The 23,752-nt window shown below is 42.7% G+C and overlaps 1 protein-coding gene across 1 annotated transcript in view; it reads right to left on the minus strand.

Annotated features, from left to right (window-relative positions):
* dnah3 (dynein axonemal heavy chain 3) overlaps nt 1–23,752 on the minus strand; it is a 36,770-nt gene that overhangs the window by 1,365 nt on the left and 11,653 nt on the right. The window contains exons 20-60 of the mRNA XM_049012812.1: nt 21,995–22,109; nt 21,458–21,574; nt 21,188–21,367; nt 20,414–20,550; nt 20,083–20,284; nt 19,832–19,924; nt 19,107–19,217; nt 18,849–18,963; nt 18,557–18,755; nt 18,268–18,376; nt 17,498–17,611; nt 17,240–17,416; nt 17,030–17,121; nt 16,027–16,246; nt 15,314–15,448; nt 15,095–15,206; nt 14,697–14,938; nt 14,367–14,467; nt 14,172–14,277; nt 13,868–13,997; nt 13,103–13,339; nt 12,913–13,016; nt 12,485–12,779; nt 12,160–12,339; nt 11,839–11,962; nt 11,154–11,310; nt 9,616–9,759; nt 8,844–9,510; nt 8,583–8,748; nt 8,237–8,453; nt 7,408–7,590; nt 7,001–7,199; nt 4,737–6,878; nt 3,143–3,368; nt 2,785–3,029; nt 2,515–2,631; nt 2,260–2,417; nt 1,934–2,101; nt 1,570–1,712; nt 581–785; nt 226–363 (exon numbers count right to left, since the gene is read on the minus strand). Of these exons, the coding sequence (XP_048868769.1) occupies nt 226–363; nt 581–785; nt 1,570–1,712; nt 1,934–2,101; nt 2,260–2,417; nt 2,515–2,631; nt 2,785–3,029; nt 3,143–3,368; nt 4,737–6,878; nt 7,001–7,199; nt 7,408–7,590; nt 8,237–8,453; nt 8,583–8,748; nt 8,844–9,510; nt 9,616–9,759; nt 11,154–11,310; nt 11,839–11,962; nt 12,160–12,339; nt 12,485–12,779; nt 12,913–13,016; nt 13,103–13,339; nt 13,868–13,997; nt 14,172–14,277; nt 14,367–14,467; nt 14,697–14,938; nt 15,095–15,206; nt 15,314–15,448; nt 16,027–16,246; nt 17,030–17,121; nt 17,240–17,416; nt 17,498–17,611; nt 18,268–18,376; nt 18,557–18,755; nt 18,849–18,963; nt 19,107–19,217; nt 19,832–19,924; nt 20,083–20,284; nt 20,414–20,550; nt 21,188–21,367; nt 21,458–21,574; nt 21,995–22,109 (9,022 nt within the window). The remainder of the gene's footprint in view (nt 1–225; nt 364–580; nt 786–1,569; nt 1,713–1,933; nt 2,102–2,259; nt 2,418–2,514; nt 2,632–2,784; nt 3,030–3,142; nt 3,369–4,736; nt 6,879–7,000; nt 7,200–7,407; nt 7,591–8,236; nt 8,454–8,582; nt 8,749–8,843; nt 9,511–9,615; nt 9,760–11,153; nt 11,311–11,838; nt 11,963–12,159; nt 12,340–12,484; nt 12,780–12,912; nt 13,017–13,102; nt 13,340–13,867; nt 13,998–14,171; nt 14,278–14,366; nt 14,468–14,696; nt 14,939–15,094; nt 15,207–15,313; nt 15,449–16,026; nt 16,247–17,029; nt 17,122–17,239; nt 17,417–17,497; nt 17,612–18,267; nt 18,377–18,556; nt 18,756–18,848; nt 18,964–19,106; nt 19,218–19,831; nt 19,925–20,082; nt 20,285–20,413; nt 20,551–21,187; nt 21,368–21,457; nt 21,575–21,994; nt 22,110–23,752) is intronic.

Genomic DNA, 23,752 nt, shown 5'->3' on the forward strand with positions numbered 1-23,752 from the left:
AGCACTGTAACTACTTTGATTGATTATGAAATAACTAGAGAACATAATATTGACACTGCATAGTATCTGTTTCATGCACATACTGCCTGGATTATTAAATTCATGCATTGCTTGCTGACATTGGTCATTATGGGTTTCAAGCCAACATATATTTTTTGGAAAGCTGCTGCCTCAATATGCAGAAGAGTCACAGCTGAAAACAGACAGGTGATGCATGGCCTTTACCTCAAACTCAAATCCAACGTAATCAATTGGGATGCTGTATTTACGAGCAAAGTTCTGAGACACCCCTGTGAGAAAGGACTGCGTGAAGTAAAACCCAGATAGCCAGAAGACACTGGGAGGTCCGTAGTCTATCCAGTCCTTTGAAATAGGAATGAAATAGCCGCATTAATAAAATAGCAGCTAACTAATAAGACACCTGAACTATTTTAGCCAGTGTTGTACAACAAATGTTAATTAGTATATTTGCCTATGGTCCTTTGCAACCTTCTGAATGGATATTCCGATTCACTGATATATATGATAGTCTGATAGAATTATAGGGAATGTTACAATATTCTGGCAACTCTTCCCTTACCTGTAGAAACTGTAGCCGGGCCAGGAAGTCAGAGACATAGCTGCCCAGCGGTTTGAGGGAGGGGTATGACCTTGCAGCCCACATGGCTGGCACCATTCCCACTAACATGCTGTTAAAGACGTTCTCCAGCTCAGCTGACATAACTACCAGGCCTTTCAGGGCTTTCCGGATGTTTACCAGGCTGCCACGCACCACGCCAATCAGTCTGTGGGGAGATGGTCGCAGTCAGCACTTGGTCAATAATACTGCACAAAATCAGCCCCTATGGCACAGATCACGTGTCCATATAATTCAGTTAAACTGTTGTTATCAAGGCAAAAAGTATCTTTGAAAAGTAAGAACCTTTCAGGGACCATTTTTTCAGCTCAATATCTATGATCTGTTGTATAATTGTCGTAATAAGTAGGCAGATAAAAAACAATACTGCAGTCTCTGTAAGTGGTCCAAGTCGTATGCCATCTGTCTACTTTCTTTGTAAGTTGAGATCGCAGTAATAACATTTTTGTCCCTCATTCTCAAACAATGTTACATACCTGATAAGGCCAGCAGGGTATTTCTATGCTTATTGAGACACTATGCTATAATAATCTTCGATTTTCAAGCCCAGTGCCAGAGAATGATTGATGAGCTGATCCATTTTAATTGCTAACCAATGCAGAAACTGCAGTGTTTCTGCTTATTATGGATTATTTTTGAAAGTAGCCAAAAATAGCATGTTACATTTAATGAAAGCTGTTAACTACTTAAATGCTGAATTATGGAAAGGCTAAATTCTGACTGGACAGTTTTCCTTTTCAATAGAACATGGTGGAAGACAGAATATAGCCCGAAAGACAAAGATCTATGTTAAAAAATGTAACCATACACAAATATGTCTTAATTTCAAGATACAAAGTTTTTATTAACATAAAAAAATTAAACAGTCTCTCTGGAATAGTCATTTACTTTAGGTCCCTTGTGATGATGTCATAATGAATGAATGATTGTACCTGTTAAAGCGAATTAGCTCCTGTCTCAAAACCGTGTTCATGGACTCCTCATAGATCACTGGATAATTTTTCATCACTATCTCTATTTTAAAATCCGCTGGTAGTTTAGACAGGATGTCATCTGCCAACTCGTTAACTATTTCCTGAGAACATAAAGAGAAATAAGACAAATGTCTTCTGATGATAAAAAACTAAACCGCATCTCAGTAACAAACCTAAAGTTATGACATGAGACTATCAGAATATATATTTTTGCTTGTAAATTCTTTATTTAACCTCTCAGTGTTGAGTAATATGTTTCCTTAATCCGAGGCATTACACAGGCTCAAGGTTCCAAGCTTTCTAAGTCCTCAGTGTGCCTCACCTGAGGAGACTTGCCCACCCCGCCTGATTGCCTGGGTAATGTAATCAGCACTCCACTTAGTAGCTGATTGGCCTCCTGGTTGTCTTTCGTGATGTCAGCATTGCTGTGCAGTCCAAACACCCCAGGGTCAGCGCTGATGGGCAAGTTGCGGATATAATCTACATAGGTCTGCAACAGACGACGACAAATTAACAAGGCAAGGCTACCCCTTGCGAAATGCTGGTAGTACTTATGAGTAGGACTGAAGGCAAAGACCTGCTTCTCGGACCTTATCCTTAGTCACATTGCTGTGGAAGATTTGCAGCACTTAATGGGTAAGGCCATACCTGGTAGGGACCATGAGGGGGGATGAAGTAATGGTCTCCTTCCGACAAGTAGTAGTGATCCTGGTCAATTAATTCTTTACAGTAGAAGCTGGACAGCAAGGACAGCAGCAGCCGCCTGTCTTTGTCATCTGTGACCCGTCCTCCATAGTTACACTCACCTGAAAAAAGTAACGTGAAAGTAAACAGTTTAGTTATTGCATATTGTGTTCAGCAACAAAGCTGTAATTAATTTTGTAACAATGAACAGTCTCTTACCAGTTAGGTAAGTCAGAGCATCCAAAGGGATCTCATCATATTCATCCAGGAACATCTGGATTTGCCTCATGCTGATTCGCAGATCAGAGTCATTGAATTCATAGGGAATGTTCCATCCTGAAGTTAACATGGAAAATAGTCTAATACCTTTTGGTTACCAACTTTATAATTCATTGTGTTGTACAAATGTGTATCATTTATTACCGATGCACACTATACTTAATTTTTTGAGATGAAGAGGATAGAAAGAACAGAAAATATGTGTCTTACCAAGTGGCCCAAAGTTCCTCCTCTCTTGCACGAGAGCATGAAAGAAGCACAGACCAAATAACATCTTTTGCCAGACCTTCTGTTTCTGGGAACAGCCGAAGAAGGCCGGGTCAGAGATGGGGTCATTAAGATATGAACGTAGAAGATTAGCACGCAGGCCTTTGGGAGGCTCATTGGTCATCTTCACTCCGTTCTGTAGGATGCTGACGGGAAACTTGTCCGAAGGGTAACTGGTCAACCATAACCTGCAAGTACAATATAACAAAAACGAAATTAACCATAAACATCAGTGCTAATTTCAGTGTGTTTAGCATGCATTTACTGTGAAAGCCATATGCGGTCACCCGCCTTTGCTGACCTGAATCTCGGGTTGGTGTTTTCAGGTGTGATCACTTCCTCGCAGATCCTCTCCAGTGTGGGCATCCAGCTAGTGGCAAGGTGGCAGTTCTGCAGCACCACCCATGTGCCCTCCTTAATGGCCGCCTCGATCATCCTGGCGGCAATGGGGCCTTGGCCCTGGCCCAAGGAGATGGTCTTAGTTCTGTTCCCGCCCATTTCCAGATCATCCGCAAACTTTAACAAACCTGAAAACACACATTAATAGACATAACTGCTCACATTAAATAGTGATAATTGTCTGTCAGATACAGATACAAAAACGAATAACATGTAATAGGTGCTTTATATTCCTGTATGTTGTTTTATTGTATTTAACATACATTGCCATTAGAAGAGCCTGTTTTTTCCTGTCTCCTCTTCTTACATGCCATGTATAAAATTATTCTATTTCCAGCTGAATTCACTCCTTAATTAATGCACAGCTAACCACAGCTAACCGATAGTCACATTAAGTGATAATCATTTTTCTTCAAATACTTTAAGTGTGTTGTGCATTTAGCATGAAAAGCAAGAAAGTATGAGTCAAAGTCCCATTTATATCCAGTATTGCAATTTTTCATTTCACGCTGCTTTTTGACACTGAAGAATCATCCAAGGTCTTTAGCTGAATTATCTAGGATAACTGTGACCACCAATAACTCATATATATTTTGCATCAGTGGAAAAAGACTATCATATGATTTGATCAGCATATAAGAAAGTTAGGATTCATGGGAATATTATTGAAATTATTGAAAACTAATACTAGTGCATCAGAGTTGCCTGTTTTATTGTGCCTGTAAAATATGCGAAGGTGGTTCATTGTGACGGGGTGGCATGGTGGTGCAGTGGTTAGCACTGTTGCCTCACACCTCTGGGACCCGGGTTCAAGTCTCCGCCTGGGTCACATGTGTGTGGAGTTTGCATGTTCTCCCCATGTCATCATGGGGTTTCCTCCGGGTACTCCGGTTTCCTCCCATAGTCCAAAGACATGCTGAGGCTAATTGGAGTTGCTAAATTGCCTGTAGGTGTTCATGTGTGAGTGAATGGTGTGTGAGTGTGCCCTGCGATGGGCTGGCCCCCCATCCTGGGTTGTTCCCTGCCTCGTGCCCATTGCTTCCGAGATAGGCTCCGGACCCCCCGCGACCCAGTAGGATAAGTGTTTTGGAAAATGGATGCATGGATGGTTCATTGTGACTGTGTGGGTCTTTGATGCATGAATTACAAATCAATCCATTCATGCATCTTCTATTTGTTCATCCTGGTTAGGGTTGCAGCACGAATAAAAAATATATAATTAAATCCATCAACATACCACCATTTTAGTCCGTCGCTGATGGAAGTGAACCCACTGCATTGTTCATAACAGTCAGTAATTGCGTTGCAGATACGTCATAATTAAGTCCCTAACAGTACAATTAGTAATGTGCCTGTACCGATTATCAAGTCTTTGTTAAACACCTTGAGGAATGCTGAAATGCCTTTCATCGGACTTCATGTGGATGTACATATAAATGACGTGATTATTGCAGTAATAGTCTGAGTGTATGAAAAATGATGGCCATGTACATTACCAGCTGTGGGATCAGACCCAGGAGAAAGCACAAATATCAAGGGAGAGCAGCAGCTGGAATCCCTGTAGCTGCCTGCCAAGTCGAAGGTCGGTGGCTCGACAAAGTTCCTGCCCATATTTTCTATGATAAAGTCCTGCACAGCAGGCACCAGTTTATCGGGTCTGATGCAACGGAACACCACCATGCGGTCCATCCCAACCAAGGAGGCCCATTGGTCTGGCAGTTTCTCCTCATGTGGTTTGCTGGAATCATAGATCTTCTTCCAGTCGTGTATCTTGTCCTGCACATGCTCAGAAAGTCTGTTAAGATTCCTGAGTTTCGAGGCTCGTACAATCTCCGACCAGGACTTGTCTGATAACCATTCAGGGGCTGGGTTTGGCTGTGGATTGTCCATTGCAATTCCCCCTGTTAAGAGGAATCGCCACACCTCATTGTCAACTTGACCTTCACCCTGCATGATTCCCACTGTCAGCAGCAAGGAGAAGAGAAGCTTATCTTTCTCAAAGAGTGACCGGCACACGTTGTTGTAGATGCTGACTGTAAAGTGTTCAATTATATGCACAATCCTAGTGTTAAGGTCCTCACTTTTCACACTCTGAGCAATTGACTGCATATAGAGGTTTATAAACCATGTCAGTGAGTACTGGTACATGGGCTCAATGTTAGCAAGATCTGAAATGCAGAAAAAAAGGATGGAAGAATGCTTTGCAACTGGGCGGTATCCAATCCGGGTACCATCTATCTCTTTCTCTGTAATGCTGGCAATCTTCTGTTTTTCTGAGATTTCTTCTGAGAGTACCTTAGAGGAGGAAAGAACTTTGACTGCAGTCTCATCCTCTAGGATATTGCCCTGGGAAGAAGACAGCACCTCCAGAATCCTATCCTCAATCTCTTGCAGCTGTTTCTTATTTGCAGCACTCTCAATAATTAGCTGGTTTTTCTTCTCTTCGAGTTGAGGTTTCTCCTTAGCGGCCACAATGCCCAAGAGCTGGTCTTCCAGCCCTAGAGGGGTGATCATGAAATTCAACAGACAGACCTTGACTGCAATCTCAGGCAGATAATGTGGGTTCCTGAGACAACTGGTCATATAAAACACAAAGCCTTGGGAGTATTCCACTATATTCTCCCCAAGCTTCATGTACTCCATTCCTTGCTGTTTGAAAGTTTGCTTTAGTAACACAGGTTCCAGAACAGCATCCAACTCCTCTCCAATATTTTCCAGCAGGACAGGAATCCCAAACTGGATAGCATTTTCTAGAGTCCTCACATAGTTTCCATCTGAAAGTTTAATGACAACTAGCTTGTTAGCCTTCTCCATGTTCTTGATCCATTTGTTCGCCTGACCCTGGGGGTCTATCATCAAGGGCCATCTTCGGGAGTTGGACAGAATGATTCCATTGTCCGTGGAAAAAGAGTCAACGGGCAGGCCTGCTATCTGCCATGTTCTAATCATTACTGGATTCCCCATTGTACTGCTGAGGGAGATTTCTTGTGAGCATGGGATATGCTTCTGCTCGCAGAGTAAATGCCACTTCTTCTGGCACTCTGCGCGGTAATCCACTGTGAATGCCCCCAGATAGGCCACCATGCCTGCAGACAGCAGCACGTCGCCGGTAAGGTTAACATACCGCACCCCCAGGATTCTGGCAGCCTCTGTCCACCGGTCTTTCTCCCCACCAAGGCCGCCGATTAACTTCTCTGCTCGAATCAGTTTCTGTGAGCACAGTTCGATGTTTCTTTCCAGGTCCTCCTTCTTCTTGGTCATGGAATTAAAGGTGTCATTCAAGGCCTGGAGCCTGTCCTCCACCCCCTTCAGCTCTGCTCTTTTCACTGTCAGATTTTGCATCTGCACTGCCAGCTCTTCCTCTGCTTCCATCAGGCGTTCCTTTTTGGGAGCCACGACCTTGGCCACACGCTCGTACACCTCCATGGCCCGCACCCATTTGCACAAACCCTCACAGGCTGATGACACATTTTTGATTATGGAAGGCTGAAAATCTGGGTGGTCGATGAACTTCTCCCTGATCTTCTTCATGTTAGCTGCTGGGATGTTGTCTTTATCAAATGCTTTCAGACTCTCCAGGAACTTCATGTCACCGAGCAGTTTTTTTGAGGCACCCCAATAGTCCTCAATCATTTTACCTAGATTAAAATAAAAATGGTTTATGCTTTGAAATTTTCAACAACTTCAATTCAACCAGTTATACTCTTTCTTTTACAGTCTTTCATGGGCAATATATTATCTCTGACGTGAAAAATCTTACCTGAACCAGTAGGATCTGGCTTCCTTTCGGGTTTTATTCCCTTCATAACACAGACGGACTCCATGACCAGCTTGACTGGTCCAGGTGGGTTCTGCATGGACTTCACCACTGTTATGTCAGCAGGCTTCAGGGTGTCCAGGGCTGCCAACGCAGCCTCCAGGGCAGGCATAGCCTCTGCTAAATCCCCTTCACACTCATCCTGCACACAGTGATTTAGACCTTAGTGCTTTTCGCTGTAGACAGGACAGCTTGCATCCTTCACTTTTTGATATTATACATCAGGTCCAAAACATTTGCTGTATAACCAGCATATTCATTTAGAAGACTTTCAACAGAAATCTATAACAAATGTAGAATAAGTAGCTCTAAGGCTTTGTCGTTACAATTCCGTAAGCATGAAATGACACCTTAATGGCCTTGGCTGCAGCCGCTGCCTCATTAGCCACAGTCTCATCAGCAGACACCAGCTCCTTCTTAGCATCCACCTCACCAGTCTCCTTCTCAATCTTAACCATCATCTTTTCCGTCTCAGCTGATGTCTTAATCAGCTCTGGCTGCAAGGCAGTTAATTCCTGCTGCATCACCGACACCTGTACCCAAAGGAATCAGTTAAGGATCATGTGGTATGATTCAAGATTCAGACTGTTTTACTTCATGCAGTTCCCACGTAGGGTAACAGTCTCAGACCTACAGTAGACCTGAGTGGTCTTACGGTTCTTTTTGGATATATTGCAATATTTTGTAATCATGGTTCCCCATGATAATATTTGCCATTTGCTGAAATATAGTGTGGGGATCCACCCACTCGGCAAATGTTACTGTGCACCCCCCACCCCCGGTAGATTTTATCATAGGGAACCCCCCCCCCCCCCCCCATCACCAAGATTTCAAAAAACTCCAGAACACTGTTACTTTTGAAAATAACATAAAAAAAAACTATATAGTGCAGTATAATATCCAGACAGTATGAAAAATGAGATCCTGTCCAAGCCCACTCTAATCCTGTGTTTCTGGAAATTTCAGAGAACAATGTGTCATACTGAAATACACAGTCAAGCAAAATGGCATCTCTACATGACCCGTAGTGTGTGACTGGGTAAAATGTGTCGATAGACTAGGGCTGAGTTTAGGGTGTTTCCCTGCCTTGGGCCCTAGGCTTCCACTAGATAGGCTCCAAGCTCCTTGCATCCCTGTATTGGGTAAGAAGTTGCAAGTTAGATGGATGGAAAATGTCACCTGAGAGGCTGCAAAATCCAGCTTTTGTAAACCTAATAGGTAACGGTTTCTCGCAGTATCCACTTCATTTCTCTTTGAGTGCAGCAAGACTTTGAAGGTGAGAATAAGTTCAAGGTAGGAAGTTGGTGTTACATAGTTATGCCTCCTTAGCCTAGAAAAGTACTTTTCTGACAATTCCCTCACACTCTCATGGAATATTTTGCACATGTCCACCACTCTGCAGAGAGAAACAGGCATCTGTGCATCAAATTCATGCAACCAACACTACAAATAAATGCAACAAACAAGTACACTTTTATGAAAGAGTAATGAAACAATTCATAAAGAGTGCAACTTCAGCACTAACTCTCTTCTGACGGCATCGTCTAACTCCACATCTGCCAGGAACTTGTTTGCTACCATCTCAAGTGCATCAGTGGGCCAGGCTTGGAACCAGTCAATGGTGCAACAGTTGATCAGCGAGGGAAACATGCGCAGGCGGTTCCTGAAGGCATCCCCAATTGGGCTCATTGCTGGAGAGGAACACAAAAATGCAGTTAAGAACAACAAATATTCAATTTCTCAAATACAATGTAACCATATCATAGAAATACAGCTGGTGTGTTACCTAGTACAATATGTAGGTTGGCTTTGACTCGATGAACAAAAAAGTTGTACATGGAAAGAGGTGCGGGATCGATCTTCTTGCCCTCCAACCGTGCGATACCTTGCACCTTGTCTATGATGTCTGCACGTTCGTCGGCCGGGAAGATATTGGGTATGTCACCAGTGTTGAGCAGCATATTGATATCTTCCACAAAGGCCTCATCATTGATCTGGCTGTCATTGAACAGGAAGACTGTTCTCTTTCCTTGAATGCCAGCCTGTAGCATTACCTTTTTCAGATCATCCCTCCACTCAGTCACCCCATAGCTTTTAGTCAGCTCAATCTGGAAGAGTTCATAATTACTGATGAAGGTACTAAGCTTGGTTGCACTCTGTCTGCCTGAACCACCAATGCCCACAAGCAGCAAGTGACCATTGTCTTGCTGGAGTACACGACAGATCCGCGAGATGTGCTCAACGGCAAACTTGAACATGACGAGTGACATGGGTGCCTTGCTGACATTGTTGAACTCATCCAGGTATAACTCCATCACAGCCAAGAGCTGCTGAAGGTCTCTGATCTCATCATAGGCCTTGACATCTAAGTCAGGTGTGGCATAATTCCCAAAGAAAAGACTGTGAATGGCATCATCTGTCACTTTTCCAGCCAGGGCAAGATGACTCAGGAGCTGTTAAGGAACATGGAAATGCTTTGTTCCCATGACTGTACTTTTATTAGATTTAATACATTTCTCAGACATTTTTTTGCTTATAAATAAAAGATAGTCCATTACCATGTCCATACTCTCCTTGAAAATGCCAGATGTTCTCTCCTTGACAATATTGAAAAAAAATTCTCTGTCGTTGTTGTCTACAAGACGGTCGTAGAACACACGATAAACCTCATGTATCCATAATCGAATCAGCTTGCTTCTGTCCTGTCAATAAATATATGAATACAAGTGCCAATTGGTAATTTAATTCACACTGAAACTTTTTTTTGTACCAATAAAAAAAAATGGATAACACCGAATTGTCCACCTACAGAGGGTATACAAAGCGTTTTGTTTCAAGAACATTTCACGTTGAGATTCAATAATTCATATAATTGGTTGAGTGAGTAATTAAATTCAATTAAATTATTCTAAGAATATTCTATGGTACATTCATGAATACATACTGCAAAACCGCTAAATTTTTTCATCCCAACTAAGATGTTGAAATGTCATAAATACCCTGTTAATCCGCTGTACGCTATCCAGAAAAGTGTTACCAAAAATGTATATTGTTTTTGGTATTGTACAAATGACTAAATAACAGGGCTAAACCCAAAAATAATAGAAAGAATTTCTATTATTACATTAACGCCATTATATTCTACAGGCGGATACTAGAGTCGTACAGCTGAAGTCAAAGCTCAGATCTTGAGAGTGTAATTTACTGACTGATTCCTGCTGTCTGTGCAAACCCTACCCACATGTCATCAGCTGATTAGCGGAGTAAAAAAACGTGGCCGGAAATGGCAGTGACTTTGAGATATCATGCCTTGCCACCTGCCATCATCTGTACCTGAATACAGAAGTGAAAGTATTCAAAATCACCGAAAACTGTACTTAAAATACTCTTGACAAGTGTCAAGAAATCACTCCTGGATATTTTGAATTGCATCAGACAAGTAACAATTTTGCCTGTTGCTATTATTTAATATGATAACCTTATATAAAGTGACATATGACTGTGCAAATCTTGGTCAGATTATCTAGTGTCTGTGGCCAAATGTTTTAAACTGCAAAAATCAGAATAGAATACCTTAAAAATTTGAGGCAACACTTTACATTAAGTGCACCTTCATAATGCCTTTATAATGCATTCATAGAACATTCATAAGCAGAATGTAAGTATACCTTGACATCCTAACATCCCTTAACAGCTGTAATATACATTAAAAACAATCATTATAATTATATAATGTTTGTTATCAATATATTAAAGCTATTAGGATTAAAGGTATACTTACATTCTGTTTATGAATGCATAATGAATGCATAATGAAGGTGCAGTAAATATAAAGTGTTACTGAATTAAATATCAAAAAAACATGGACTAAATATTGTAGGTTGATGCTCTAGCAATGAACTGCTACAGTTTAACATCTGACTGAAAATTAAAATTGAAATTTGCTTTAGATAAAAGTGCAAGCAAAGCATTAGCATAAAATATGACTGCCGAGTCTCTTCTGACTGGTTATGTAAACACAGCTGAGGGCAATGGTGTGAAAATGCTGAAGGCAGAACTTCTGCAGGCTCTAGAGAGCGATGAAGAGAAGCCTTGCCTGCAGATGGGAGTGGGGGCACAAAAGCACGCCCCGGATCACCCTGGCAAAGTCCCTCAAGTTAAAGATGTAGTGGGACTTCGAGGGAGTGGGTAGGAAGTGGCCTGTGGCATCCTTGTACACTGCCTTGGTAGCCTGCACCAGTATCATCCCCAGCCTAAAAATCACATGAATTAATTATGAGACAGAGCTCTGTGGATGGCGTGCAGTGTCAGGTGTATGTGAGGGTGACACAGCTGTGAGCACTGCACACAATTACAAGAAATGGGGCCACTTTATCTGTCGCAGACAGAGCAAAAGAACGCTAAATGTATTACCTGCTTCTTAAAGATACATTTATGGTTTATAATACATTTATATTATTAACGAAAAGCTGCAGAAATACATAATGTTATGCAAAATTAGTTTCAAAATATTTTCTTAATTATTTATGATTAAGTAGTACTTTTTTTATAAATTTAGAAACATTGCAGATTTTTTTTTCTTCAATTTGGAAATGCATATCTGATTCAAAAGCTGGAGGGTAAGGAAAAATGCAGCAAGTAAAATATATAACATACTTTAAAATACTGTAAATGTGCATAATTCATATAATAATCAAAGTGGCATCACACAAACACGCTTCTTATTTAACACATTTTAATTTTTTATTACTTAATTAGATCACAAGAAGATTAACTCTCACCTTTGAAAAGAGGGGTCAAAGCCCTTCTCAAAATGCCAATCGGTGATGGATGTAAAAATCTTAGTCAGGGTCTCATCATCGAAGGAGTCAATAGCAATGACGTTTAGGTGCCGTGTGAATCGTCCTTCATTTAAAAATAAATAAATCCATATTCTTGGATGGTCAATTAAAATTTCACTAATATATTCATTAATATATTCATTAATAGTCTGCTACTTAACTGTGCTGTGTATTTATTGTTCACATATTGCCTAATTTTAGGAATGCAGCTGTGTTATTTACATATTTACGTAAATCACTAGTCTGCATCCACCTCTGTACCTGTAATGTCAGTCCGACCCCCACCAGGGGGAGCCATCGCAGACACAAAGAGAACGTCGACTATGTCCAGCCTTGCAGTGTCCCTCTTGTCATACCAATGGCCGTGGTCAATCCACTGTCGTAACAGTTCAATAGGTGGTTGGGCACCGTAAATTTCCTTCGCAGGCATGTTGAGATCATCTAAGAAATCAAAAGAAAAAGAAGAAAAAAACTATATAATTTAGAATACTTTTATGTACCTGTACATGTGTATATACAATAATGTAATAATTAGAGTACAACTCCATTAAGAAATTTAATTCATAAATGCATGCCAGGTCCTTACCTACATAGAGCACACACTTCTTTCCCATCGGGGGACCGAAGACACCTTTCCTTCTGCGGTCCAGCTTAGACATAATGATGTCCTGGGTTTGGTTAGCAGAGGTGCGAGCGGAGAAATTGATGCAGTTTGGGATGTACTGTTCTTTTGGAAGCTGGAGCAGGAAGCTGTTGTTGATGACGGACTTGCCCGTGCCGGTAGGGCCAACAAACAAGACGGGCACCTCATGGGCGAGGTACGTGTGCAGGAAGAAGGACTGGCGTGCAGTTTCCACGGTGGGTATGATGAGCTCAGATACCTGCCAGAGAGGCAGAGGTGAGGAAGGGACGTGATACATGGCTATTACCAGGTAGTATAGATGTTGGATGCATCTGTCTGTGATCTGTGATGGGGTGGAAATAAAATTAAAAGAGAAAGGAGAAAAGACTAACATTGGCCCCAGGAAAGTTGGTGGACTCCTCCTTTGTGATGCGATCTGTCCACATGTTCCATTGTCCAGATGCCTGTTTGTGGAAGTAGTAGTCATAGACCATTCCTGCAGACACAAGGTGTATTAGATAAAGAGTACAATAAAACCTTTCACCAATGATGATTTTTTAACTGAGAAATCAACCATTAAACCTCTTTCGGGGAAGACATTGTTCTTCGTCAGCTTCACACTTCTAGGCCGGGGATGTTCGGCGCTCTTGCCTTCCAGTAGGTTACGGTAGAAGATATCAAATTTCTTGCGACTCTCTCCATTAACAGTGCCCCCCAAGCTCCAGACAACAGCGAAAAGGAAGAGGCCTTGAAGCCACAGTGTCATTTGTGGGCTGGACATTGACTCCGCCCCATGTCTTCCTGACTCAGTAATCTCATCTGCCAAGGAAGCCCGAGATAATGAAACATGCAGCTCATCCCGTTTCCTACTTCTCATTCTAAGCGATGTATGTCGCATTTAGGGCATTGTCAACTTTGTTATTGCTATACTACAGAGTAATAACAGATTCTTTATATGCAGTGGTTCCTAAGTTAGAATGACCAGATAATCCATCTCAGGAAGGACACTTTGACCTACTTCAGGTTTTACAAAGTACTTTAAAACTGAAAGGTTTTTGTGTTTGGCTAAATAGTTCAGTTCTTCTTGTACTTTGACTAGTTTGTTTGCTTGATGCATCCAGCTGTTTCACATTAACATTATTGTCACATGCATGGTTTTATGAGACTGACCAATCAGCACAATCATCAGTGAAATCCAGGTCCTTTTGATTGTAGTTTATAAATCCTGTCCTGGCTCTAAGTGTCTAAGTGTCCTCCCTGACATGGATTATCTGGTGTACAGCAAAGTGTAATTTGAAAATCCACCGACTAGCTTCCTTCACTCTTGTAATGATAGTTGTTACAAACCCAGAAGACAAGTATAGAGCCTCATCAGGCTGTAGGCCAAGTGTGTGGGAGAGCTCTGCAGAAGGAAGCGACATTCGCGGTAAATGAAATCCAGGCATGGTTGCACCAGCCAGTTGAACAAGTCCTCCACCTACAGAAGAAGGAATAGCAGAGCATTCCTATAACCTTCAGACCAGGAAAATACGCCAAAATTCAAAACAAAATCAGATTTTTCAGCTTTTGTTGTGTTTCTTGAAAGATAAAGTAAGATAGTAGTGTGTCATTGTGAGTCAGAATGAAAAACAACTATAAATATCATTTTCACCAATTCTTTGTGCTCCGAGCTCAAGCTGTCTGGTAGAGTGTCCATATAAGAGACCTTTAGAGGGGCCCAGCCCAGCTGATGTGGCTCCATGTAGATCATGCCACATCTGGAACACAGAAAGCAAGGGCCATATCTGATCAATGCATGTTCAAGGCTTTGCAGGTACCGTTTGTAGTTCCCGTTGGTCAGCCTGACCTGCTGACAGTGGCTGGGGAGGCCTGCTCCAAGTCAGCTGGCTCAAAGATTAGGCTCATCTTCGGGCTCATCTGGATGATCTCACCACTCATCAGACACAGCTTGAAGGGGATAAGTAGAGCACACAATACCACCACATTAACAGTTTTCATTACCATTTTGTAGTCTTTAAAATAGGACAAATATACAACATTCAGTCAGATATGAGTTAAGTGTATTCCAGCCATGTAGTAATGATCTCCCTATTTTTCACAGAAAGATATTGTAATTATTTATTATAATAATGATCAGGAACTCTTCAATAATCAGGAATTATTTAGTATCCCATACCTTCTTGTTGTCATCTAAGACCGTGTTCATATTTTCAATCCACACAGCATCGATGGGACCATCGAAGATTATCCATTTTCGGTCATCTGATGTGGATACGGCCTGCTGTCGGAAAGAGTTGGCCAGCACCCCGTCTGACCACTCATGGCTGACGGGATCAAATGAACCGTAGAGCTGACCCATAGTAATGGCTTTGGGGTTAATGATTCGGAAGTCCACTGCAAATTCCTCCATTAGCTCGGCTTGGGGTGAGATAAAATGGACACAACATCAGCAGACATCCACCTGGTTACAAACTCGCGTTCAGAAAACCAGGAGGCACTGGATTACATTCAAAAGGAACCGATTTGAAATTAACAGATCATAAAATGAAAAAGAGAGAATCCAAGAAGAGAAACCTTCATGAAGATCACTGAGCACTCTGGCAAGGACTTCATAGGCGGAGGTCTTCCCACCCAGGGGTTCTCCCACAATCATGAACCCGTGACGGACCAGCATCATCTCATACACCTGCGGGAACCAGGAAGGCCACACCTGAGCACAGTGATGTCCACCATCCCCTAGCCGACATCTTTCCGACTAATGCTTCTCTTTCAGGGATCAGCATCACCATGCACCTGGATTATTTTGCCAATGAACCAGGGGACGGGCTGAAGTTGCAGCTTGACCATGTTGTCATTAATGGCCTGGAGAAGAACCTCATAGTCTGGCTTAGGAAGGACTACCCCTGGGAAGAGGTCTGAAATAATACCCTGCGGTGCAAGCAGACACAGTCACCAAAGAAGAAAACATTAATCATATATAATACTGCCTATGCATCATGATAGTCACTTCTACAGATTCACAAATTTGACATTGCTGATTGTTATTGGTGAATTGACCGCGATCAGTTATACGGGAATATTTTTGGATGCCATGTAAGATAAAAATATATAAACGATACAGAAATTGATTTGGATCACATAAAATCATATAATATTTAAATATGAGTAATAGGCCTACATAATATTTGTTAGTGTAAATGAATATTATATCTTTAATATTAAAAGTCTTGGCTTGGCTACGCTACACATCTTTGTCTCGGCAACCAGCCTCACTCCTGTCTTAGCTCTCTCTGTGACCTTGAAGTGTAGCATTTCTCACAGTAACTTTTTAAGTTAATTTAGCATTTTTTATAAAAGACCCAAGTATTATTTGTGATTTTTCACATCTGTGGGGATCTTCCATTCCATCCTCTCGAATTTGAACTGTACATGTCACTGTAATTTGATGTTACACATCTCACTAATATCATTCATGTCTGGGGAATGCTGTGCACACAATACCTGACCTGGAAAAGTGGCACGTCTTGAGCCAGAAATTTAGCCATGTTAACATCCATCAAGGCTCGCAGCAGCAGTACTCTCTCGTCCTCCTGGGGGTACTTCAGCTTCAGGCTCCCCGCTGCTGTCAGGACCGATTTCACTGCTCGCATCCCGTAGTCATAGTGATGCTGAGAGCTAAGCTGCTCTGAACATAGTCGGTAGGTGGCCACAATTTTCTGTGCGAGACTATGGTCAACATAAAAGATGAGGGGGGAAAATGTAGATAACATCTCAACTTTGCTGCTGCTTTTAGTGAGGAAAAGTGCACTATTTTCCTGCACTTCCAGTCTTTCAGACAGTCTTTTGATGATTTCGACCATACAGTAATCCCCCCGCATCCGCAGGTGATACGCATAGCAGAAATCGTGGATAACTGTCATGCCCGGCTCGTCCGCTCCTCGTGTGTGCCACGCCCCCTGATTATCCACGTGTGCTTCCCCAATCTTGCCCAGCTGTGTCCTATTATTTTCGCCCAGTCTCGTCTATTTGAGTCCACGTCTTGCCCTGGTTTTGGTCCGTCATTGACGTTGTGTGACTTTATGCTGTTTCCTAGTCGCTGTTTCCCCGGTCTCCCCAATAAACCCCCAGTTTTCCCCATCCTTTGCCTGCCTGCTTCGTCCTTCCCTGCCTCCTGCCTGCCAACCTGCCCGCCTTCACCCGAGGTTCACAACAATAATGGTGCACTATTCACAGTTTCTTGTACATACACATGGTAAAGTTGAATTGATACATTAGACGTTCTTGCCGAATTCTCAAGAGACAATCGAGCAATGAAAAATATCATGTATCAAAGGATGACGGGGCAATGAAACTCATGATTTTTTTACATTTTTGTAGCAATTTCAGGAATTGTCCACTTTTCTGGGACTGTATAAACAATGCATATAACTGAAAACTGTGGCTAGTGAAACCATGGATACACATACAAATGCTGCAAATCAAACATGAATCAGTTAGTAATACGGATACCTGCGGGACTCGATAAATCCCATTGAATATAGTGAGATCTCGCCAATAAGACCATAGTCTGGCACCATCATGGCCACTGTGCGGAAAAGGGCCTGCAAACACAGAAGGACCAGCACTCTGCAAATACTGATATTTCAGGTACATCATTTGTACATTTTTCCTATTTGCAATGCTATGATTCTCTGCTTTTATGGGACAGGTGCTAAACACCTTGAGGTTGTCAGGTAACTCAGCCCTGCCAGCATAGCCGGGATTCATGGTGATGAAGACTGAGCAGGTGGGGTTCAGTGAGAGCTCTGTGCCCTCAAACAGGAAGGTCTCGAGGTTGCGGGCAATGGCCTGCTGGATGCTGAGGATCTGCTGGGCCACCACAGACAGCACCTCCACCTGGCATGCAGAGTCAGGAAAGATGGTGGCTTTAATGGGCTCGGGATTCTCCGCCTTGGCGGTCCCTGTCTGACCACTCACCTCGATGCGATTGAACTCATCGAAGCAGGCCCAGGCTCCCGACTGCGCCAAACCTTTGAAGAACTTGCTCATGGCCTTATAATCCAGGCCGTCAGAGCAGTTAAAGACCACACACTGGGAGAGAACGCACAGACCGACAAATGCATAAATCAGGAGATAACATGCATAACAGTGACTTACAATTGCATTAATCTTCTACTTCTGGTTATTATCCTGAATATTGTAGTTAGACTCATCGGCAGAGGTGGAAATTTCAGGTCCAGGAAGTAAAAATCCGGACCATGACTCACTTTCAACCAAACAGTTGAGCATAAAGAGTCACAGTCACAGAGTACTCAACTGGTTGGTTGAAAGTGAATCGTGGTCTGGATTTTTACTTTCTGGACCTGAAATTGCCACCTCTGCTCATCGGTGTCTTTATTGCCTGTAGTGTGTGATTGTGTGTGTGCGTATGTGCGTGCGTGTGCCCTGCCATGGACTGATGTCCTATCTGGGTCTTACACCCTTAGGTGTTTTGGGACAGGCTCCACCCCCCCGAGCCTGATCTATATAAGCAGTTAGAAGGTGGATGGATGGGCAGGAACAGCACAAAGCATGCTATGAAGCAAAATAGCACATACCTTTAACTATCCTACTAACATTTACAAAGATAGTACAGGTGCAGAAACACACACTATTGGTCTACATCCCACTCTGACTTCTGGATTTCATTTTAATAGCGGAGCCATCTTTCGAACCCTGACTGCAGCTTAATGCACGCTGTGTCACACCTGCTTCGCCAGCGCTTTGGCCAGATCTTTGGTGGTCTCTGTCTTCCCAGTTCCCGCAGGCCCCTCGGGAGCACCTCCCAGGTTCAATTTCAGGGCTCCCATTAGTGTCCTGAAATATTGTGTGTAATGTCCTGAACTACCACTTGATAGGTCCTTAGAGTCACAGCTAGATCTCGTTTCTTGAATTAATAACTTTGCGCAAGCACGGTCCAATAAAAGAATACGCTAAATGTTATTTAACGTATGAAATAAAAGAATGCTCAGTAGGTGAGGCGTCGCCATGACGGACCTGTAGCAGCGGTCAGTCAGTGGAGTGATGACAAGACGCAGGGAATTCCCCAGGTACTCGTAGCCGTACTTCACGGTGGTGGTGATCATGCGGACAAACACGTCACCATCTTCCCAAAAATACCGAAGCTGGGAAATCCACTGGAAGTCACTCAGAGAGGAAGTCCCATCCTGGGCCAGCTTTGCAACTACATCCCGTGCTGGGAGGAGCACAGAAGGGGTTCAGCATTGAGGGTGGGCTTCAGTGCCGAACTCAACCGACGATGGTGGCGAAGAGACACCATGAGTTGTACCGTGAACGTCGATGACAGTCAACGCCCCCAGGGTCATACGTGCCCCCCCTGACAGCTTCCCTCTCACCAGCTCCACTATGTCAGCTATCTGAGCGTTGCTTTTCTCCAAGTATGCCTTACAGTAAACAAAAAACCTGCGATGTTAAATAAAACCTCAGCAACAAAACAGCAGGATTATTAATTGTAATGATTAGGAAGAGAACATAGTGGCACAAAGTTTATACGTATGGACAGAGATGATCAGCAGTGAGAACTCACAGAGAGAGTGTTCTTCTCAATGGCATCTGACACTTCACTGGTCCAGAAGATGGAAGAGGCGCAAATGACAACCTGTCCTGGCCATTTCAGCACCCACTTCTTCCTCGGAACCTTCAACACATTTCCTGCACTTTTTAAACTTTAACAGATCCAAACAAGAGGAATTTGAAAAACGGTTGCATGTACAGTACCAGGCAAAAGTCTGGACACACCCTCCCATAGAAAGGTGTATCTGTACTATTCTCTACATTTTAGAATAATTATAAAGACATCAGAACTATAAAACAGCATAAATGGATTTATCCAGTGACCAAAAAAGTACTAAAAAGGGGAAACTGAAACACTAAAATGGGACTTGGAAGGTTGCCAGTTCAAATCCCATGGTCGGCAGAGTGATTCCACCATTGGGCCCTCAAGGCCCTTATCCCCAATTGCTAAAGGGACTGGCTGACCCTACTGTCTCCTCTACACCAGTTCCATGAGGTGGCCTCCTGAAATTCTCTTCCAGCTGTCCTGAAGGAGATCCCACATATATACTCAGTACTCACTGGCCACTTTTCCTTCTCTAGTCAAAACCATCTCTGCTGGGTTTAGGTCAGGTGGTTAGGTCATGTGATGGGGCAAATTTGCGATGTGACACTTTATAAGAGGCTTGGTGTGTCCAGACATTTGACTGGTACATGTCTTTCAAGGGACCTGTTCCTAAATGACTGAAGATTTGGCACCTGGACATATTCTTTGACTCCATCATGAATGACAGCTCTCATACTGCCCAGCATCGCCTCCTCCACCTGTTGCAGCCACTTCTCCACCATGCCCTGTGCAAAACAACACAGGGAAAGGTTTCCTTTGGAAATAATGCTGAAGTATGAAGAAGCATCAACACCAAAATAGCTGTCAATCAGGGACACAGACACAAACTTCTAAATAAAGCTCTGTTTCAGCACTCTAACATCGCTGTCAGACACCCCAGCACCTTGGCCTTAGCTGGGTAGATTTTTCGGATGAATGGAACAGTTTCCTTCTCAGAGCTGATCATGCCAGCGATCTCCATGTCCTCTGTGAACTCGAGCTTAGCGATCCCTTCGAAGCACTTCTTGAGGTGAGGTTGGACTCTCAGTGGATCCTTAGTCTCTGAAAGGATCTCCAGAAGCTCGTCATTTGACAGGAAGAAAAACCTGCACGTCCATCGATGACCAGAATGACCAGAAATGAGAGGTGACATGATTTTTCACATGAGCAATTGTTTGATTATAAAAATACTGAATCAATCATCATGATTTATCTGTACCCGCTGCCATGCATACCTGGGGAAGAAGAGTCTTTTCTGCTCCAGATAAGTGTTGAGCCCCTTTTGAATTTCCTCCAAAAACACATTGGAAGCCTTCAGTCTCTCCAGCATGTTGGGCTGGGCTGTAGCTACCAGCACTCTGGGGTCTTTTACCTGCAAACATAAGTAGGTGCCACAACATGGTTAGTGTAAAAATCTCTTTCCTGGGTTCAAAACACTATACAAGAAGTGCATAATCAGCATCAAAGCTCTATATACAGTACTGTGCAAAAGTCTTAGGCAGTCCAAAGAAATGTTTAACGCTGTTTATTTTGGGTAGCAAGTGTATTTTGGCTTAGAACAAAAAAAAAACAATTTAACATTAGAACATGTGCAAATTAAGAGTAACTCAATAAAAACTAGTAATAATTTCTTCTGTTTTCTAAAAAGTTACTGATACCTAGTCGGATGGCTAGATGAACACCGCTTCAGTTCCCAAACTTCTCCTCAGGGGCACCTCAGCCGTTCCATGATTTTGTTAAATTTCACCAACAGCTTAATTAAATAATTAAATATATTCGTTTAAAAAGTCGGTGACAGATTGACTAGCTGTATGAGGTGTGTTAGTGGCCAAGTCAAAAAATACATGGCTGAACTGGACGGTCGCTGCAAATACTAGCAGAGGTTCTGAAATGCTGACACACTTTGACAGGCATAATATCATAGTTATACACCAACATGAGGATAATCTAAACATCATTTTCTTTGCCTGCCTAAGACTTTTGCACAGTACTGTATCTACAGTTCCCACCGCTTCAGCCATTATCTCCTTCCAGTGGTTATTAACTATAGCAAATTTACGGCCTTCTTCTGGCATTTGGGCAATGATGTCCTCTGAGCTAAAGATGGGCTCCAGGTAGAGCCAGCTGGCTTGACACTTCAGCATGGCATCGACAATATCCTGGATCAGCAGTAACTTCTCTTCCCATTGCTGTGTGGAGAATTGGGTGCATTTAGGTTGGGGAGAATCTAACATGATGCACACATTCAGAAATTTCAGAAAAATAGATGTGCATCCCACCTTACAGTCATTCTCAATAGGTTTGATGAACGGAGATCCACGCATGGTCTGGGTCTTGATGATGTGATCATCAAGGAGCACCTGGATGTCATCTACTGCACTCACAATGCCTGTATCCTGCCCCCGCAGATACGTTACAGAGGCTCAGAAAACGAGTCCGGGGCATTAAGGTAAAAGGTTTGGTTATGAGCAAACATAAATGGATTTGCATGAAAAAATAACCAGAGGTGGAAAGTTCAGATTCAGCAAGTACAAATCCAAACCAAGGTTTTCTTTCAACCGACCGGTGGAGTTCTCTGTGAATGAAGCTCTTAATACTCGAATGGTTGGTTGAAACAAAATCTTAAGATTTGTACTTTCTGAACCTGATCTTTCCACCTCTGCGATTAACCAGCGGTATGGCTGCTATCCTTACAACTGAATATGCAGCCGTCTAACCTTTCCTACTGGTTAAATTAAATTCAAAGTAATATTGTGCTGCACAGCAGTAGAATATGATTACTAAGTAAAACCCTCTGTGCTGAGAATTCCACTCACCGTGTCTCTGAATGGGGTGAAGACAAAGCGAAGTTCAGCCCACTCTGACCTCATCTTGTCCAAGGATTTTTCTAGGGAAAACTCCTTGCTGGCTTCAGCGCTGATCTCCTCAAGCCTGGAATGTTTAAATTAAAGATTATGTATACACCATACATTATGTATATACTGTCTATACGGTGCTCCAGAAATATATAATATTAAATATGATGTGAGACTGCTATAATGTAAAATGTCTAAATCAGGGGTCACCAACATGAGTCGCACGCAGACCTGTTCTAAAAATAGCACAACTCACCAGTGAGCAGTGTCTAAAATGTAATTTTATCCTGTTTCTGTTCTTCTATAATCACATTTATGTATATATATATATATATATATATATATATATATATATATATATATATATATATATATATATATTTGAAAATGACAATATCTAAAAAAAGCATTTAAAATATTGTTTATTAAACATGAAGTTTAGATAAGTTTAGAAGGGCGTTTCAAACTGGTAGCCCTTCGTATGGCTCAGTACCCATAAAGTAGCTCTCAGTTTCAAAAAGGTTGGTGACCCCTGGTCTAAATCATAATTTTTCAGAGAGGCCTATCTACATCCATCCAAGTTCCATCCATCCATCCATCCATCTATCCATTCTCTGCCGCTTATCTGGGGTTGGGTCACGGGGGCAGCAGTCTAATCAGGGATGCCCAGACATCCTTCTCACCAGCCACCTCCTCAACCTCCACCGCAGAAATACCAAGGCGCTCTCAGGCCAGCTGAGAGATATAATCTCTCCAGCATGTCCTGGGTCTGCCTCGAGGTCTCCTCCTAGTTGGACATGCCTGAAACACCTCCCCAGGGAGCCATCCAGGAGGGATCCTAGATAGATGGCCGAACCACCTCAATCGGCTCCTTTTAATGCGGAGGAGCAGAGGCTCTACTCTGAGCCCCTCCCGAATGACTGAGCTCTTCACCCTCTCTGAGACTGAACCCAGCCACCCTGCTGAAGACACTCATTTCTGCCTCTTGTATCCACAATCTTATTCTTTCGGTCACTACTCAGAGCTCATGACCATAGGTGAGGGTGGGAATATAGATCGACCAGTAAATTCAGAGTTTTGCCTTCTGGTTCAGTTCCCTCTTCACCAAAACAGAACAGAACAGCACGCTGCACTGATCCATCTGTCAATCTCCTGCTCCCTTTTCACTCACTCAAGATGCAGTAACTCATCCCCCAATAGGAGGGCAATCCACCCATTTCCGGTCGAGAACCATGGCCTCAGACTTGGAGGTCCTGATCCTCATCCTGGCCACCTCACGCTCAGCTGCAAACTGTACCAGTGCATGCTGCAGGTCACAGCTCAACTCCAACAAGACAATATCGTCTGCAAAAAGCAAAGATGCGATCCTGAGGCCCCCCCTACTGGACCCCCTCTGTCCCTTGGCTACACCTAGAAATTCTGTCCATAAAAGTTATGAACCGGTGACAAAGGTGAGTCCAACACTCACTGGGAACGAGTCTGACTTACAGCTGGCAATGTGAACCAAGTTCTCTTTCCATTTTTACAGGGATCCGATGGCCCGCAACAGTGGACCCCATACTCCCCACAGAATCAGGGCCAGGTCTTGTGATGTGACATTATCACTCTGCTTTGTATGCGGCTTGGTGTGTCCAATCTTTATATAACTAATATAGTAAATATAAATACTAAATACTAAAACAAACACAAACATGCCTCAACAATAATATTCCACTATTA

The sequence above is a fragment of the Brienomyrus brachyistius genome, chromosome 5 (assembly GCF_023856365.1).
Source record: "Brienomyrus brachyistius isolate T26 chromosome 5, BBRACH_0.4, whole genome shotgun sequence".
Lineage (NCBI taxonomy): Eukaryota > Metazoa > Chordata > Actinopteri > Osteoglossiformes > Mormyridae > Brienomyrus > Brienomyrus brachyistius.